Source organism: Osmerus mordax, chromosome 23 (assembly GCF_038355195.1).
Source record: "Osmerus mordax isolate fOsmMor3 chromosome 23, fOsmMor3.pri, whole genome shotgun sequence".
NCBI classification, from domain to species: Eukaryota; Metazoa; Chordata; class Actinopteri; order Osmeriformes; family Osmeridae; genus Osmerus; species Osmerus mordax.
The window spans coordinates 8,570,778-8,591,473 of NC_090072.1; the positions used below are offsets into that span (position 1 = coordinate 8,570,778).

At 42.4% G+C, this 20,696-nt stretch overlaps 1 protein-coding gene and 1 pseudogene across 3 annotated transcripts in view; both read left to right on the top strand.

Moving 5' to 3' along the window:
* The window catches only part of LOC136967890 (interleukin-13 receptor subunit alpha-1-like), a 48,458-nt gene that overhangs the window by 22,712 nt on the left and 5,050 nt on the right, over nucleotides 1-20,696 (top strand). For 2 of the 3 annotated variants that reach the window (XR_010879538.1, XM_067261866.1), the window contains exons 2-3: nucleotides 19,818-19,878; nucleotides 20,336-20,463. Coding sequence is in view for 2 of the 3 variants with exons in the window: in XM_067261866.1 (XP_067117967.1) it covers nucleotides 19,818-19,878; nucleotides 20,336-20,463 (189 nt within the window). In the remaining variant the exon portion in view is untranslated. Of the gene's footprint in view, nucleotides 1-19,802; nucleotides 19,879-20,335; nucleotides 20,464-20,696 lie in introns of those variants that run through there. The other variant, XM_067261865.1, reaches the window with a different exon arrangement.
* Nucleotides 1,818-14,550, top strand: LOC136967940 (dedicator of cytokinesis protein 11-like; annotated as a pseudogene).

Below are 20,696 nucleotides of genomic sequence, written 5' to 3' on the forward strand. Positions count from 1 at the left end.
ATGAGGTAAGAGGAAGACAGCCTTTTGCAAACAGTCTGACACGCATGTTTGCCTTTGACTCATTTCACGGGCGCTTTTGTCCAAAGCGACACGCTAATAGTAGTAACATGTAGTAGGTGCAGCAGAAGTATTTGAAGGTTGTTTTAGTCTGTCAGCATAATTGTCTTTTGTAATTTGACTCATATTTGCATGTGTTGACTAAATGACTGCCTCGCTGATCATTTGGGAGCCAGGTTGGAATAGAATAAGAAAGTGGAGAATTTTAGGACCTGTTTGTCTTGAATGTTAGTCCCTCTGAACGTAATCTATTGAAGATGGAGTGTTATTTAAACATATAACACTGTTGACACAGACCAACCTAACACTTAATGACCCCTCAAAGGACCGCCAAACACCAGATGCGACAGTATGCACATTTATGTATTTTTTTTTACATTTATGCTTTATTTTGATTTTACTAGTATGTAGAGAGAGTGGAAAGGCATGGGAGAGAGAGAGGCGATGACATGCAGTAAATGGCTTGGTTTGGAATTGAACCCTGGCTGCTGCGGTAAAGCCGGTTTGGGATGCATTGTACCAGGTTAGCCACCCAGTACGCACAGTTAAAGGTGCCAAACATAACACTGGAAGAAAACAACAGGATTCATGGGGAGCTTGGCCACTTCTGTATATTTGATGGAACACAGTTGAATTCACAATCTCCCTCTGCAGACTAATAGAAGTGGTGTGTGTGCTTTCAGCTGCACAGACGTGGCTCCACCATGAGCAGCACCCTGCCTCCCATTGGTCGACTGGGCCAGTACGAGATCAAAGGACTGCTGTTCTGCTTCCTACACATCATCAGGACCGTGACTGAAGGTCCATAACACATACACACACACACACGCACGCATGTCTTACCTCAGTGAAGCCCTGAAGGACTAGCTGGGCCAACCACTGCAACATAAGGGGCATTTTTACGTTTGGACAAAACCACACACCCACACACCTGTCTCTGCTGCACATTTCTGCTGTCCTTCTTCCTGTAGAGACTCATCTGTTACCTCTGCTGACCACACACACACGTCTCACCCCAATTCTCGGTTCTTGCAGGACATGCGTGGTGCAGTTCCGCTACGTTGGGAAGAGGAACATTGGCAGGTACGGATGACACTGGATGTTGCAAAGTAAACACACCTGGGTGTGGGTGAGCACACTTACCAAAGTACACTTTTGCCACACCATGAAACTATATGCACCTGTCAGGATTCTCGTTGCTGTTTTTCATCCTGTCCTGCCGCTTTAATTTCACTGGCATTCGTTTCATTGGAATGTGTACTTCGGGTTCCAGTTTGTTTGCAATCCTTTTCCATTGAATGCCACTTGTTTCATGTGATTATCAGACATCAATCAATCAATCATCGTCAATCCAAAAACGTGTTCGTTGGATATTTACGAGCTGAGGTTAGTGGCTCATATGTGATCTGCTTATCTGTTATTTCTTTCACCCACTGTGCTTTTACACCCAGACCCAACTGCTGGACAGCGACGGTCAGAACCCCCTGATGGAGAAACTCTTTGACATCTATCTGACCTTCCTCAAGGTCGGCCAATCAGAGGCCGCCCTCCGTCACGTGTTTGCCTCCCTCAGGGCATTTATAAACAAAGTAAGAAACATAAACAAGAACGGAGCAGACACGGTTTGGTTATTTGGATAGTCAAGATTTGATACCGGTTTTCAAATCTTTTTTTTTTTTTTCTCCCCTAGTTCCCGCCGGTGGTGTTTAAGATGGCGTCCCTCAGCCCTGCTGTATTTGCTCATGAAGAGCAACTACACCAAGAAGAAGACCTTCCTACGCACACACCTGCAGGTCCGGACAGAGAGAGAGTGTGTGTGTGTGCTTGTGTCTTCATCTGAACATTTCCAGTTGTGCAAATAGTCAGATATGGTGAGCCATATACATCATGTATTTACACAGGCAGCACTGAATGGTTGAGCCTTTAATTCCAGGCCTCTTCTGTTCTAGTCTGAGACCCAGGCAGACTTGACGGTCCACACCACACTCGCTTTGATCATTTCACCAGAGGGTCTGGAACAACTTTTAAACACAGACAACCCACCGGCTTCCCAGAAGCCAATCCAGCTTTTCCATATTCATTCTCTCGTTGCTTTATTGACACAAATCCGTGAGTTCGGGTCCATGATTCATGCGATGGAACAGACGCAGGCTGGGCTCGGTGTTAACGCCAGGACCCCCTTACGCTTTTCGATTTCCTGCATAGATTATCATCGCCGTGAGCCAGTTCATCTCAGACGTGGCCCTGACTGGCAGCTCTCGCTTTCAGGAGTCGCTCTCCATCATCAACAACTTTGCCAACAGCGACAAGGCCATGAAGGTAAGGTCTCTCTCCGCTCCGAAAGCCGGAGGACCATCTTTTATAGGGCACAAGAATGTAAACATAGATTGTGACAGTCAGGCAGGAATGTCGTTACAACAGTCTCAGAGAAAAAGATTCACTGCTCCCAACACATAACAACTCTCACACTAGAGAGTTCATAGTTGGAGCTCTCCTTGTAGTCATGACAAGGACCGTTTAGCCAGTACTTTCTCCTGACCCCGAACATCTATTAACCTGACACATAGACACAATATACTGTTATTAATAGCAAGCTTACATGATAAACGTACTAACTAGTGTCCAATGACAAGTTCTAATGATTAGTGATTAATGTAAGCACACAGGAAATCCCAATTTATTCCACACTATAAATGAGCTTCCGAGATCATTTCTTTGTCTGAATTAAAATGGCTAAACACGCAAAAAAGAGAAATTTCACAGACTGAGAGAGGTTCTAACAACAGAGATGGAGGCAAGAAAATGTGTCCTGTTTGGCGGCCTGTCATCAGGTATTAGCAACAAAAGAAAGTCGGCTGAGTTGTTTTTAACCTGTAGCACTTTTAGCTAAATGTAAAGTGCATTACAAATAAAATCATTATTATTATTATAGGGCCGTAAATTCTGTGGGTTCGGAGAACTGGACCATGGCAGCCCTTATAAAAAAGAAGTATACTTCAAATGTATTTTGTAAGTATACTTAGTATAAAAAGTATACTATTATCATGGTACTTTAAAGTATACTAGCAGTGTACTTATTTATATACTATTTTTGTACTAAGTAAACTGAATTTGACCACTTTTTAGGTAATTTAGTACACTTTAAAGTACACTTACAGTGTATTTGAGGTTTACTTTTTAATACTGTAAAGTAGCCTGTGTAGTGCACTTTCAGTTAATGAAGTATACTTCCTAAAGTACCTCAAAGTATACTTTGCAATACTTTCAAGTGCACTTTCAATTAATGTAAGTACTTCAAGAAGTACACTTAATAAATGTCCATTTATTATGATTTACTAATATATTTAAATGTTTAGGAGCCCCTCAAACGCCGCTAATCTTGCGTCATTTGGCGAGAAGAAGCCCTCGCCAAGTGACACTGCAGATTCTTAGCTGAAAGAAGCAATTAACTGCATATGCACTAACTTTATAACATAATGCAACCCTTCTGTCTGCTTCTTTCTCAAGCAGCTTTTTCGTTTTTTCCATTAATACTCCAATTGATCATTATTAGTATACGAGTATAGGGCTTCAAAATGTTTTGGCAGTAATTAAGGTTACAGCTTCAGTACCAAAAAAGATTCAATGTGCAATGCATAATATATTTTCCTAGACATGAATAATTAGAATGAGATGGATCTAAACAATTTAACCTGTAATGTACTTTTAAATTATTTTGACTGTTTTTGCTGTATAATAATAGAAAACGTACATCCTACTCCAGAAGTGTATACCAGTTTCTGTTTCTAAGCATACTTCTTAAAAGTATATCAAAAGTGAACTCTTTTCTAAGCATACTTCTTAAAAGTAATCAAAAGTGTACTATCCATATTTTAGTATACTTCTTTTTTGAACATTTAGTCATTTAGCAGACGCTCTTATCCAGAGCGACTTACAGTAAATACAGGGACATTCCCCCGAGGCAAGTAGGGTGAAGTGCCTTGCCCAAGGACACAACGTAATTTGGCAGAGCCGGGGATCGAACCAGCAGCCTTCTGATTACTAGCCCGCTTCCCTAACCGCTCAGCCACCTGACTCCCATTGTAAGGGAGAAATTAAGAAGAAATGGTCCGATGTAAAACTTGAAATTAAGAAACGAGTGGTGGTGCATCGTAACAGCATGGCAGCCGTAGGGTTAGCGTGACATGCATTTCCTGAGTGATTTTGTCGTTCGTTTGACACCCTCAAGTTTAACAGAAGTTATTTAGTGGTGGCGGATTAAACAGTATATAGCATTTCCTGTTTTGGGTTTTGGCATTTTGATGTGATCATCCACATTAATGATCAAACTTTTATTGTAATGTTTTTTGAATAGTCAACGTCATAGACGTATGACAGTAACTGTAGTGAACACTTTATTTGGTGAGTCTTGAAGGCGGGTACTCTGTTGAAGTTTTGGATCTGAAGTTTGACTATTGGATCTGCCCAGAGCCACTCTGGATCTGCCATAACCAATCGCTAGCGTTTGCCTTAGCCAACTCCTTCACGACTAACGGAGCTAGCTGGAAAATCAAACGAACCCCGTGGGGATCAAAGATTTTTCTTGGCCACAACGGACCGAATGGCTTCGCTCGCATCTTTCTCCGCCGCCATTACGGAACTACAACACAAACTAGCGCACGACATCAACGTCATCGTTCTCAGCCACTCCCTCTGTTCGCTGATTGGACAGGTAGAAAGTTAACCGGAGACATCTGATTTACATACCTCAATCCCAGATGCAGTACAGAAGCTAATTCAAAATTGAGCGGAAGTATGTAGAAGGTCAGAGCCAGGCTAGAGTTTCTGAACTTTTCAGTTAGAATTCGCCATATTACAGAGCCAGACAAGACTTTGCGGACGGTCCGCATATTCTCACGTCTGATCAAAAGTTTCAGTGGCGGCCCGCACATTTCACGTCAAGTACATTTTTATACATCACACCGTGTGCGTGAAAACCAGCGTACGCAAGCTTTTTGTGCGTACGCCACGTTTATACATGAGTTCCCAGAGTAGGTTGTAATTTGTTGTTTTAGTAGGGAGCAAGAACTTGTTAGAGACAATGCTTGTCTTGACCAACTGGTAATACTTTGGCTGGAGGATTTCTAGTAGTGTTATGCACTGATATCAAACGTAATTCGCTGCTAATGGAGTTTAATTAAAACTGTAGACATGCATGGAGTCCATTCAAGGCTAATTAATCAGAGAAATGCGGGAAAATCAGCAATGTAACTTTAGTGTTCAATTAACGTTTCAATTAAGAACATGGTTGAAAATACATATGTATAGGACTGTGTAGAGCACAAGACTGTCATAATTTTTAAGTCAATTATTTAAGCCGAAAATATTACATTTATGGGACTCTGGATGATCTGTCCGCCATTGTTGCAGGTAGCACAGTATTCACATACCCCTAGGTTTCAAGTAAGCTCCCGACCTTAGTTGGTTTTAAGGGGTGTATACCCCTTCGTCTTAGCCCTAGCCCACGATCAAAAAGAGTATTGGGACACCACTTACTCTAACGGGAACGCGCAAAACTGAGGGCTAGGGGTAAGACAGAGTATTGGGATTCGGCCTAAGACCTTCAGTAGTCTAAAATCACTGACTGACTTTTATACTCCTCTTCGTGATCTGTATTCACAGTCATGGTGCCTTTTTTAGAAAATTTTCTGAAGTGTCTTCTGAAATGTGTTCTTACGGACTTCGGAAGTTCAACGTAAGAAAAGATATATAGGCTATCTATGATGTACTGAGTGGGCCACGCGCCGTGTATTGAGTGGGCCGGTCTGACAGCAACTCCCTGGCCACTTTTTGCTCCCAGTCTGCCCCTGGCAGGAGCTAATATCAGAAACTAGTAATAGGCTTCTACCAACAGAACCAGAATTTAATGTAGGCTACATTTGTAAATGCTTAGTCACCGCACCATGGTTTGAGATGCCGGTATACCAAACTGTAACTGAATTGCTCGAAAAAGATCACGTAGTCGGGGTCACCAAAACTGTAGGGGGTTAAATATTGGCCAAACAACCAAAACGAATTCCCCTATGGTTTAAAGGAAGATGGGAAACAATAGTGTATTAGCATGAACCAAATAATGCCAATACAAATAGTCTTACAGTTATTTGACTCTATGGGTTAAATCGGAGCAAGAATGGTCAAAGTACGGTTAAATGAAATACACATTTAATAACATTGCAAATGAATGAAATCAATTACAAGGCAAACATATTACAAAATGAAGGCTTTAAGTCTTACCTACTCTACCATGATCATTGTAAATCAGAGAGAAAGCAAGAGTAGGACAAGGGAGAACTGAGAAGGTCTCAGGAGATGAAGAATCCACAGAACAATGCATTACAATTCCCTTTATACACAAGGACAACCAGACCAAATCTTGAATGGGGTGTGAGACCCATCAAGTTGAGACCGGCCATAAACTCCAGACTTTTGCATATGAGAGGTGGGGGCAGGTTTGACACCCAGCCTTACACCCCTACCCCTTAGTTTACCCCTAGCCCTTGTCCCTCGAAACTGAGTGTTAAGGGTTAGATACCCCTATGAAATGAGACGCCACCTGGTTACGGTTACGTCATCTAGCACGTATCGATGTCTCCAAAGCAAGTAGTGTTATGCACTGATATCAAACTAAATTTGCTGCTAATGGAGTATAGTTAAAACTGTAGACATGCTTAAGAACATGGTTGCAAATATATATGTACAGGACTGTGTATAGCACAAGACTGTGTGATGGACTCTCTGGATGATCTGGTCGCCATTGTTGCCGGTTGCGCAGTATTCACATACCCCTTAGTTTCAAGTAAGCTTCCGAAAACAGGGGTTTTAAGGGGTATGTACCCCTACCCCTTAGCCCTACCCCTCGAGTATTGGGACAGCCCTTACCCCCCCTTGAATGCGCAAAACTAAGGGAGAGGGGTAAGGGGTAGGGGTAAGACAGAGAATTGGGATTCGGCCTAAGACTTCCCATGTTGATCCTACACTCTCACTTCCACTCAGGGTCAGTCAAGACACTGTGGATCCACCAAGGCATGAGAGAAGGGGAGGTTGGAGGGCTGGCAGTGTTAAGATGTGTTTCTACCACAAGATCCCGTAACGTTTCGTTTGCAGAACTACTTTTCAAGGAGCTAGAAGGTTCCTTTCCCCCAGATGACTAGGCAAATTAGGCTGACGTATGTATATATATAAAATAAATAGAAGTGAACTTATATGGGACACGCTTTGTTCTGTATTTTTGAGAATCATCTCAGGGCAAATCAATGAGAGAGAAACATTAGGCTACAATTAAGACAGAAAAATCCCTCCTGCTTTCCCACGGTCTGGTTCCTTCAGTAAAAAGCACCGCGAGGTCCAGGGTACAGTTCCTAGTTCTGGGGTACAGTTCTGCAGTGGAAACTCGTCTTAGACTTGCATTTAGTTGTAATCCTCCTAAAATTAAATCAAGTATTGCTTATTAATAATTGAATTTAATTGGGTTTCTTTGACACATTTGGTAATTTTTTTAATTTTTATATCAATCTGCTTATTTTTCAACTTCAGTCAGAAGTGATTGTTATTTCCAAGAAGTCTTAAAAGTATGCAAATCATCCACATTGACAATACACCACATAAAATCTTTTGCAATTCTCTACATTCAAGCCAAGAGAAGACCATGGCTACTTTTTCTATTCCATTTCAACTATGCAAATTCCCACAGTTACCTTTTGTAGGAAGGAAGAGGGAGTACACGTTCAATTAAATATGAAAATAGTGACTGAAGGCATTTTGTGCTATTGAACATCTATAGATGGACACCAGAAGCACATGGTTAAACACAGTGTAGGTCTACACAATATACCTGGGGTAGCACAATATAACACAATAATTGCCATTTAGAAGGAATTCATTATGTTTCTAGAAGACCATAACAATGGTGGAATGTAAAAAAAGTTAAAATTACATTCACACAATTTATTGTATATAAATCTATGAGCAAATATAGGATGAAATTAGGGGATATGTTAGGGGTCCAGTCTCTAAAGTGGTATAGCTTGAATTTGAATGACTATAAAAACGTAAGAAATAAATGAGGGGTTTTGACAAATGGGGGAACAGCTAGGACTGGAGTCTAGTGGCAGAACCAACATTAGTTAGTTTACGTTCAGTTTATGATCAAGCATCAACAAATGTAAATTAAACAACATTCCAATGTCAATATAGACAAATTGCGGTAGTCTTATTACGTTTGGCCGGTGTCTTGATATGTGGATCCAAAGGCTCGTTGTGGAGTCCTGGATTTCTAGGCTGTCTTCCTATGTCCGTAGAGCTCTTTAAAGTTACATTGAAGAATTATTTTGCCTAAGATGTCTCCAATATGAGCATGAATTTGGGGGATTTCAGTCAATTAGAATTGCGTTGGGGTGCTTCTTTGTAGATTCCATCCAGGTCATTGGTCAGTCATCAGGGTCTGGCGTTGTCCGGTGCTGATTACCCAAAATTCACAGATGGGTGTGAACTGGAGGGTTTTTGGATGAACATGTGCTTAACATATCCATGTATATTGTATCAAACATCCTAATGTATCTATAAATATGGATCCATGATTCATTCATTATTTTACAACCAGTTGGACAGACTAACTGACTGACCAAGCCTCACGGGAAGGAAAGTCCTAGTACAGGAAACCATACTTTTTTTTTTTTTTTAGACACAGTGTAAACAGAAAAGCAGACAGTCATACATCAACTCCTATCCTCGTTGTAGAGTCGGTATAACAGTGTGGTTCTTGAGAAAGGTTTTTCCACAAAGTCTGTTTGGCACCATGGATCCTGGTTTGTGGGACTCGCTACGTGTGTGTGTGTGTGTGTTTTCCCCAGCGGCTTGGCAGCCTTCAAAAGGATCACCCTGAACATAGAGGAAGAGGCTGCCATGAAGGAAGACACAGGGATGCAGGATGTCTACTACTCTGAAGTGAGTGCAGGGGCATCGCTAACGCCAGGGAGAGAAGAAAGGACTCCCAGGTCTCCTGGCTTGGCAAGGGCCCACCATTGTGCATTTACCGCTAGTAAACAGTGTTAAGTTGAATGAAACGGCTGAGGATTCCTTGAAATGCCTCCTGGTGTGTGATCCAAAGTACAGAAACCGTCAGAAAATGTTTTTTCCAACTTGTTTATTATTAGAAAACCATTTGGTGCCAAAACGTGATTCATTCGTTCTCATTCAGTCATTACTGCAGGCCCATAGTGACGTCATCATAGGGTTGACTTCAGGTCGTTTAGTAAAGGAGAACCTCCAGGATAACTTGTTTACATTTTGATAGGTCTTGGTGTTGTCAGACGCTGGTTGATGGTACATTGATCCCATGTGTGTTTGTTGGCATTCAGGAGGTGTTAGTGGAACGCCTGGAGCTGTGTGTGGAGGGATTGTGGAAGGCCGAGCGATATGAGCTCATCACACACATTGCCAAGCTCCTCATCCCCGTGTATGAGAAACGCCACGAGTTTGAGGTGCGTAGCCTGAAAACCCACAAACGACAGCACGGTGAAAGGAAACGTGCTGTCATGACACATGCTCCTATATGACTGATCTAGGCCTGTAGAGCTTCTGTATCCATCACAAACACAACTACACACACAAACTCACACGCATGCACCGATATTGCACAGCCGGAAGCACACACAGATACACACAGATTTTCCTTCCAAGTGTTTATAATGCATTCAACAAACCAGCCCGTGGTTTATGGAATACATTCTCTGGTGTAAATACTGCTGTGAGAAGTTTACTCTCCCATATTTCACTCTGCACCGGGACCTAGTCTGTTTTTAAATTTTAGCTCTTTTGGCTAGTTGCAAGCCTCTGTGTTGCATCTGCCAGCAAATCGGCTCAATCAGAGGAGAGGTCAAACATATTTCCTTTAGCGCACAGGGTCCTCTCAACTGCATCCAACAACGCTGTCACAATCATAGGACGTTATTTCTTTTGACCATTCGAATATAGATAGCTTCATGGAAGCTTGCTCACAAACACGTCAGCACAAGCACGTTTCCCAGCAGCGCGTGTTCTGTCTTCATGTCAACAATCCTCAGCACTAACAGGGCAACGCCGTGTTCCGTTTCGATGCAGAAGCTGAGTGGACTGTACGACACGCTGCACCGGGCCTACAACAAGATCCTGGAGGTGATGCACTCAGGCAGAAGACTCCTGGGGACCTACTTCCGAGTAGCCTTCTACGGACAGGTGGGGAGATCGAGGATGCAACACACACCCCGCTCACACACACTTCCAGAATCTCAAGACTTAGAATAACTTAAGAGAATGACAGCACGGGTAAATGTCACACGTGACTTTGCGCTCTCTCTCTGGTTTTGTGGAAACTCCACGTAAGAGTAACATATGCTATAATCAAAATAAAATCACCTAGATAGGTCACGCATACTCCTTCTTTCATTAGAATGTTACCCACCTGGGGTTAACTAGGGTTGACTAGATTAAATAGAGACACAGGTCCCTTTGCATTCTCTAAAACATATCCTGCTTTCTTCCCTGGAGGAAAAAAAAAGATCTGATATGACAAGATTAGTAACAGCTGTGTAAGTTAATATTTGCCATCACATGTAGTACACAGTGACATTCAATCAGATGGCATGTCAAGGAGGCATTTTAGAGTAGTCAAACAGACCTCGAAATCACCAGAAGGAAGTGCAGAACACACCACCACAAATGTCAAGATTGAGATGATTCTCACTCCTTTCTTTACTATTATTATTCTTAATATCAAACAGGTATATCAAAGGCCATACATTTGTCGATTTGAGACCTGTGTTTTTTAAAACACACTTTTTAAAGCCTGATCAAAAGTGTCTGCATCCAGCACAAAGCAAAAATGGAGATCTACGTATCAGCTAAAGAGGAGGTTAGGAGGACAATTCACTCGCATGAACAAAGTCACAAATTCACTCGCATGAACAAAATCCCTTTAACTGGGCATTTCAGTGAACCAAGGATTTGACCAATTGAAACAGCCATTTTTATTTGGCATCCGGGAACATTGTTGCAGCTGCACCCACTGCATTTTGTCTCAAACTGATGTGTCTACAGGGCTTCTTTGAAGAGGAGGATGGAATAGAGTATGTGTACAAGGAGCCAAAGCTCACAGGGCTGTCCGAAATCTCCCAACTTCTCCTTGCGCTCTACGGAGATAAGTTTGGAGCCGAAAACCTTAAAATCATACAGGACTCCAACAAGGTAACTTAGATTCCAGAAAATGCTGTGAGAACAGTCAAACACATGTATTTTGACTCGTAGTGGATATCAAATCCAGTTCAGTAATTTAACCAGAAACTACTATTAGTTCCACGCTAAGTACCGCTTTACTCCCGGAACAAGTGCGTCTTGAGCCTTTTCTTGAAGGTGGAGAGACAGTCAGTGTCTCTGATGGAGGTGGGGAGTTGATTCCACCACTGGGGGGCCAGACAGAGCTGGCGAGGGCCTGACAGTTTGCCTCCCCAGGAAACCTGGTAGGATCTTCCCGACAGGTAGGATGAGATCCACTGGAGTGCAGTGCCAGTGATGCCCATCTCAGAAAGTCTGGCGAGCAGGATCTGGTGGTTAACCGTATCAAACGCTGCAGAAAGGTCCAGCAGAATGATGACGGATGACCTGGAAGCCGCTCTGGCAGACTGGAGGGCAGTGGTGACTGAAAGGAGGGCAGTCTCTGTGGAGTGGCCAGTCTTGAAGCCCGATTGGTTGGGGTCAAGCAGGTTGTTCTGAGAGAGAAAGTTAGACAGTTGGTTAGATACAGCACATTCAATTGTTTTTGAAAGGAAGGGTAACAGTGATACCGGTCTGTAGTTCTGGAGGACGGCAGGGTTAAGGGAGGGTTTTTTGAGTAGAGGGGTAACTCTAGCCTGTTTGAAGGCAGAGGGGAAGGTGCCAGAGGTAAGAGAGGAGTTTAGGACATGGAGAATAAAAGTTATGATGGAGGGGGAGATGGTTTGAAAGAGAGGGGAGGGGATAGGATCAAGGGGACAGGAGGTGGGGCGATGAGAGAGAATGAGGTCAGAGATCTGTGCCTCAGACAGGGGAGAAAGAGTTTAGACATTTAGTTGGGTCAGTCATGGAGGGTGAGAGGGTAGGAAAGGTGGGTTTAGGGAACCGACTGCTAATGTCGGCGACTTTTTTCTCAAAGAAGGAGGAGAAGTCGTCTGCTGTCAGGGTGGAGGGAGGGGGTGGGGGAGGTGGGTTAAGAAGGGTGGAGAAGGTAGAAAAAAGTTTGTGGGGGTTTGAAGCGGAGTTAATTTTGTTCAGAAAGTAGAGGGTTTTAGCACCAGTTATGTGAGAAGAGAAGGATTTGAGGAGGGAGTGATACTTATCAAGGTCCAGACCGCCTTTGGACTTGCGCCATCTCCTCTCAGCTGCCCGAAGGGTGGACCGTTCTTCACGAATAACATCCGTAAGCCACGGGCAGGAGGGAGAAGATCGTGCAGGCCTGTATGACAGGGGACAGAGAGAGTCAAGTGACGCAGTTAAAGTGGTTAACAAGGTGTCGGTGGCAGTGTTAGTGGGGTGGGACGAGAACTCGTCAATGGGGGGGAGGGAGGATGTTACAATAGAGGAGAAATGGGAGGGGGATAGGGAGCGGAGGTTGCGCCGGAAAGTTACAAGGGGAGGGGAGGTAGAAGGAGTTGGAGGGAGAGAGATAGAGAATTGGATAAAGTAGTGATCAGAAATATGCAGTGGGGTTACAGAGGTTAAGTCAGTGATACAGTTACGTGTCAGGATGAGGTCTAGCTGTTTGCCTGCCTTGTGGGTCGCCGGTGTGCTCAGCAGCGTCATGTCGAAGGAGGTCAGGAGAGACAAGAAGTCAACGGCCTGCGTTCCTTGGAGGTGGATGTTGAAGTCCCCAAGGACTATCAGGGGGGTTCCATCATCCGGGAGGACGCTGAGGAGCATGTCCAGCTCCTCCACAAAGTCGGCTAGCGGGCCTGGTGGGCGATAAAGAACAATTAAGCATGCTTTGATAGGTTCAGTTAGCATCACATAATGGTGTTCAAATGATTTGGCAGTAACAGGGAGTGATGTGGATGTGTATGTGTTACAAAGTACCTATCAGTTCCGACTTTTAACTTCCCACTAGGTCAACCCGAAAGACCTAGAGCCCAAGTTTGCCTATGTCCAGGTCACCTTCGTCAAGCCCTACTTCGAGGAAAAGGAGGCTCCAGAGAAGAAGACAGACTTTGAGAAGTGCCACAACATCAACCAGTTTGTGTTCGAGACGCCGTACACGCTGAGCGGAAAGAAATATGGATGAGTGGAGGAGCAGTGCAAGAGGAGGACTGTGCTCAAAAGTAACCATTACTTCTCACATTCTTTTTTGCTTAACCCCTTTTCACAAAAATTGTTTTACTCCACTCCTTAGAAATACTTCACTACTGTATTACCAGAGACCAAAATATATAGGTTAATGTTTAATTTAATTTTAAATGTTTACCTATTGACAAATGGCTTGTTTGTCTTTCTGATAAGGACTTCCCCCTTAGGCCAGTAGCAGGTGGTAGCTACCCCTGGTGACAGCAGGGCGACAACAGACTGAGCTGGGCTGTTCTTCCTCACTGCACTCCATCTAAGAACCATACCACTTACCTATTCACATAAACAAATTCTGCTAACTGTAGCCTGATTACACTATCTACAACACAAATTACCTCCTCAAGCCAAGTCTCAATCTCTCGCTTGTACTGAATTTGCCAAGACGGTCATCTGATAACAATTCTGTACTTTAAAACGCTGGGTGATTTGCAACAATGGAGTAGGTTAAGTATGTTAACATATATAGAAATCACAAATAAAGAAAATGTAATGATTTAGCGGACACTTTTATTCAAAAGGACATACAAATAGTGCACGCGGAAAGGTTGACAGAAAATCTTAACTAAAGAACAGAACCGTCTACACAACTAAAAAAAAGACGAAGCCTTAATCAAAATATCGACCAGGATGCATCCAAGTCAGGGAAGCCACAGTGAGAACAAGGCCTGGTTGTTGTGTTGTAGTGGTTGTTGTGTTGCCAATAAGCAAAATAGTTGGCAGACACCTACACGAGCCGTGCCAGATATGCACCCATGCACTGCCTTCTCTGCTCTCCCTAGCGGCCAACACGTTCCCCTATGTGAAGAAGCGTGTGGAGGTGATGGGGGAGAAACACGTGGAGCTGAAGCCGGTGGACGTTGCCATAGACGAGATGAGGGCTCGCACGGCCGAGCTCCACAAGCTGTGCTCCAGCCAGGAGGTGGACATGATCCAGCTGCAGCTCAAACTGCAGGGCTGTGTCTCTGTACAGGTAGGCCCACAGTGTACATAATATATACAGTTACAGGTCATAGTTATATACGGTTACAGGTCATACAGTTATATGCAGTTACAGGTCATTGTTATCCCTTGTGTTATCTTCGGGTCATTCTGACCCATCAGTCATTGTGACCCACCGTCGTATTGCGACAACTTTACAGCATACAAAAACAAAGTGAATCATTTTCTTTTAACCGTTGGGCTGTCTCAAGGCCCCCACATTGCGAAGGTTAAAATACAATTATTTGTATATGTTTTTGTATTGGGTAAAATTGTGTAAACACAACGATGGTTCGTTATGAACCTTTGGGTCATGTGACCCGAAGGCAGCACAAGGGTTAAATACAGTTACAGGTCATAAATACAGATTTTTGCCATTTACTGTATATAAGTGGAAGTGTCGTTTAGGCAAAAATCTGTATTTAAAAGGCTATTTTAGTCCTTGTTGAATTCATGCAGTAACTTGGACAATTAACACAAGTTACTTAAATAAGTAACTAATAATATTACTCAAAGCCTTCACACGCATATGAACGTGAGTGACATACCATTCTTAAACCATAGGATTTAATGTCGGCCCATCCTTTGCAGCTATAACAGCTTCAACTCTTCTGGGAAGGCTTTCCACAAGGTGTTTTTGCCCATTCTTCCAGAAGTGCATTTGTGAGGTCAGACACTGACGTTGGACGAGAGGTCCTGGCTCTCAGTCTCCGCTCTAATTCGTACCAAAGGTGTTTTATCGGGTTGAGGTCAGGACTCTGTGCAGATCAGTCAACTTCTTCCACACCAAACTCGCTCATCCATGTCTTTATGGCCCTTGCTTTGTGCGCTGGTGTGCAGAAGGAACAGGAAGGGGTCATCGCCAAACTGTTCCCACAAAGTTGGGAGCATGAAATTGTCCAAAATGTCTTGGTATGCTGAAGCATTAATAGTTCCCCTTATTTCAACTGGAACTAAGGGGCAGAGCCCAAGTCCCGAAAAACAACCCCACACCATAATCCCCCCTCCACCGAACTTTACACTTGGCACAATGCAGTCAGACATGTACCATTCTCTTGGTAACCGCCAAACCCAGACTCATCCATCAAATTGCCAGAAGGAGAAGCATAACTTGTCACTACAGAGAACACGTCTCCACTGCTCTAGAGTCCATTGGCGGCGTGCTTTACACCACTGCATCCGACGCTTTGCATTGCACTTGGTGATGTAAGGTTTGGATGCAGCTGCTCGGCCATGGAAACCCATTCCATGAAGCTCTCTACGCACTGTTCTTGAGCTAATCTGAAGATCACATGAAGTTTGGAGATCTGTAGCTATTGACTCTGCATAAAGTTGGCGACCTTTGCGCACTATGATTTGGATAGCTGAGACAATACTTTTGGCAATAAAGTGTATATACAGTACAGGTCATACAGTTACACGTCATGGTGTTACAGGTCATACAGTTACAATTCATACAGGTATATACAGTTACAGGCAGTGTTGGGGGTAACGCGTCATGTAATACATATTATTAGTAACGAAGTAATATAACGCGTTAGCTTTTGACATTGAGTAATATTATTACAGTTACTTATTTAAGTAACTTGCGTTAATTGTCCAAGTTACTGCATGAATTCAACAAGGACTAAAATTGCCTAAACGACACTTCCTGGGCGCAGTAGCATACCGTTTAATCTTTGATTCACGCTGCAGGCAAACAGAACATTAATTGTGGCCGCAGAACGTTATACATTTTTGGGGTGGAAATATTCACACCATTTCGCTTTTATTAAAGATATGGGAAAAAACATTGAAGTGAACTGCAAACTGCGCCCCAACAAAATACTATCTACTGCTAAAAGCGGCACTTCAAACAAACAAAAAAACACCTTGAAAGTGTCCACAGAGAAACATAGCGGGAAGCTATCAAAAAATCCACTTTAAACCTTAAGAGAGATGGCGACCCGTTTCCACAAGTGGCTGCTAACATAGTATAATTTATTCACACTTGGACAATCTGCTGATTGTCCAAGTGTGGGGGGCGGAGTTTCCCGGACCGTGAACAGCGACCGACATCGCCTTTTTGAGACTGCCACGAAGGTCTGAAAACCAACTTCAAGGATATGGTCAAGGAGCTGTCTGATATAATCCATGAACAGGTACTATACCACCATACACACACACACATACACGTGCTTTCCCTCTCTCTCTCTTTTTCTCTCTTTCTCTCTTTCTCTCTCTTTCTCTCTCTCTCTCTCTCTCACCTGCATCACTGGTATCTCGGTTTCTAAACAAAGGCTTACACACACAGGTTAGTTTTTCCTGAACTTTGGACTTTAATCCCATGCTTTTTTTTATCTGTTGCATTTTTCAGCTATGTAATCAGGCACCTGCGTTCTCAGGCCTCCAATAAAAAAATATACATTCCTGCTACGTCATAGTCCATATCCACCCATCACGTTCTCGTAAGGTGCAAACTATACTCCCATAAGTTGTGACTGGGTAGTTATGAATGAGATCATTTAGAGAAAACAAATCAAAAATGTTGATCAAGGGCTTTCATTTTCATTTGACTTTGTAATGCACTTCGATTTGTTTTTCTCGTCCATTGTAATACAGTTGAGTGAAGTAAACTGAAAGCATTTCGACACAGTGACCTAAACGTCCAAGCTGAGACTACCAGGATGGGGGTTAGATCCTAAACAGGTCCTTCCATATACAGGGAAATGGGAGCCAGTGCTTCTCTATTTGACATTGAGGATTCATGAGCTGAACGAGGGAAGAAGCCCTGTGACTGCCTAGCAGCCCTGAACAATTGTTTAACTATACAGACATTTCCAGAATAAAACATAATTTACAGTATTTGTGTGTTAATTGAGTATGGCTATAAAAACGCAGGGATTTAGAGATTGTTTCATAGATATTTGAGAATGGAGAAGTTACTTTCCTTTTTGTGAGAAGCTGTCTCGGGGGTGGCATTGGAACTTCTGCAAAATGGGTCAGAGCCGTCAGGGCAAGAACCGACTTGCTGTACAGTTGCACAAGAACACACACACACAATACAATTGCTTGATTTTGAACAATACACATGGTGTAGTATGGTGAGTCACTGGATTGGTTTGCAGTGAATGATGGTTTTCTCAAAGATGTGTTTAGACCATAACTGCCTGTCGTAGAGACGTTTTCTAATCTTGTCAAAAGTGCTTCTTTTGGTCTCAGTGCAGTCGTCTGTCTGTCTAACTTTTCTTCTTGTCTTTGCTGCCCTTCAGCTTTAAGAAAGCCAGGTAATATGTTTATGGTTTTACGTGTCAGTTACATATGTAAACTGCCATCTGTGATTATAGACCCCTCCTGTGAAATGTGCTGATTGGCCGTGGGGTGCGTCTGTTTACAACTTAACTCATAAAGATTGCACTGGTTGATGGGTTCAACTATTTTATTATATAGTGTCACCACAACAAAAGGGTGAAAAAAGTCTGAATTTCATTGACATGAACTAAAGCTGACGTTTAATTCTTGTCACATGTTTGAAGGGTTATTATTATTATTTTATTGTTGAGACCTGGGGCTAGCTTAACATATTACAATCTTAAAACATCAATTGTTTTAATAATTTAAAAAAATCCCCAGATCTAACAGGAGGACATGATGCGCTCCCTGCTTCAGAACTCCATGCATGTGTTTCGTGCCATCAGTGGAACTTCAACAGACCTTGGCTAGTTCTCTCCAGTCCTTCTGTGCCATCATCTTGCCTTAAAACAGAATCTCCTTGGTCTCTTGGTCTTCTACAGACCTTCCAGAGTTACTGTATGTGTTTTAGGAATGGCACCTTTGAGTTGGACATGGACAACACTTTGACCTTGCAGGCCCCTCTTTCTTATGCCTAGTTACCTAGTTATGTCCAACAAAATATAATGGGTTTGAAATACAGAGCAGTATTGGGATATCTCTGTCTAGACTGTGGAGTGGAATGTATGAGAGCAAAGTGACACTGTACATACAAATGTAAGCATGTCAACCTGATGTTATGAGTCACATCTGTAAGATGATTTTGCACTTTCGTGGGAATGGTATGTTTTATTTTAGTTTTAGTGGCCAGGATACTTGGTCTTATTGTACGTTTGACAGAACGGAACTATATGCAGACAACAGTACTCACTACCTCTGTGTTTTCCAGTGTCAACCAGACCTCAGGCTGTAAGCTACAGAAAACTCTTGTTTGCCTTACATGCTAGTTCTGTATGTGTTTGAGGACAGTGAGGTCTGTGTATGGATGCATCATATGCCAATTACTCTGTGCGAAACTAAGAATGTGGCTTTGCTGTTGTCTGAGGAATAAAGCATATGGGATGGTGTCATTTCACCATGAGCTTATCTTATAACTGAACTGATTGTGTGCTGTACACACAATATCATTTTTTCATTAGATATGCTGTGCAGTTGCTTACAGCTTACTGAGGTTTTAAGGAGCCATTCTGTCTCCCTCTCCCTTTTTTTTTTTTTTTAGTCATTTAGCAGACGCTCTTATCCAGAGCGACTTACAGTAAGTACAGAGACATACCCCCCGAGGCAAGTAGGGTGAAGTGCCTTGCCCAAGGACACAACGTAATTTGACTCGGCCGGGAATCGAACTGGCAACCTTCAGATTACTAGCCCGACTCCCTCACCGCTCAGCCACCTGACTCATGTTGTGCCTCAGTGCCCCATCCTCAGTCTCTTCTATTTCGTTACAAGTTCTAGAACTCAGTAAAGTGCTGTTTGTCCAGTATTTCACAAGTGCTACACTGAAATGAACAGATAGATGATAATATGCAAATGTATATAATATATTGTTATGCTGTAAATGAATACACTTTATCTGTGTATGTATGTGAGTATTTATATTTGTATTATCTCGGACAAATAACAGGTCTAGTAAGATAAATGTTACTTAATTGTGTTTTTTATTTGAATTTTTAATTGCATTGTGAGTACAACTGCTTATCAATCATACTTTGTAAAATCGTTGATAATTAAAAGATGTTTGCATCATATGGACTGAATACTTTTCTTGAAATTGATTTTGCGTGTTTAAAACTCAATATAGGACTTTGAAAAGCGTTCTAGGAACGAATGTGTACATTTCAATGTTATCAATTTGTTGTCTCCAGCTTATCTCTAGTGGTTCAACTAACTCCTCCCTCTCAGTTTATACATAAGGCTATACTGGGCTTGTTCTGACATTGTCACTCGTCTGCCAGAGTTTGTCATGGTTGGTTTTGTTTAGTTATCGACAAAGAAGTAGGCTAGGCTACCAGGTGTATTGTGCCGGATACTTCAGTTGGCTAGATCCTAGACTTTTTTTTACTTTGATAGCCTGGAATTCTGAAGGACACAGGCGTTTAGTGAACGCAGGAGGCAACATGCTTTTCGAGTACTTTGGAATTGTTGGGATTCTATTATGTTTCATTTTAGTTACCGAATCCGGAACAGACAAAGGTAAAACTTAAGTTTAAAATCTGACACAGTACCAAAAATGTCATCAAATTGAATGTACTTGCTGAGATTTTCCATGACACCAGGAATCCTAACCAGGAATCTCCTGTTTTCCGGGTATCAGCGTCAGAGAAACGTCTACCGACTGTTGTAGTAATTGTTAATGTCAGTTTAGTCGTAAATGTATTTCTTCATTGGCCTATCCGTTTTTAGGGAACCTGATGTTAAACAAGAGATTATTGTTTAATTTCAGTCAATTTAGTTCATTCAACTTTGTTGCCTCGAGTACCCTAGTGGGACAGTAACTTTCCATTAATGAGTTATGTTTAACCACCATTGACATAGGCTAGGCATAGGCTCAGGAATAATTTACAACAGTAATCTTGAATTGTTCTCCATCAGTACTCGTTCTTAATTCCATGTAATTTAAAGAATCTAAATCGTTTTGTGACTCCCATAGTTCCGCTCCCTGCACCGCGCAACCTGTCAATAAGCTGGCGCGATGAGTTCTGTCTGACGCTGTCATGGCAGGCGCCTCAGGAAGACTTGGGCAAATGCAAAGTGAAGTATTATGTACGAATTGACGAGGTGAGATAATTAGCTGTATTTTTGTAGGCTGTATTACAATAACAGCTAAAGCTTAGTGAACAATCGAATGGGCTCATGTATTGAATAATTCAATTTGAATTGATATTAATAACGCCCACTTGGAATTAGAAAGTAAAATTAATATATTCTTTTTATATAGTTTAACAAATCTAGTCATTTTATTTTATGGCATATTGTATACAGTTGGTGTAGTTTCTTGTAAGAAGACATGT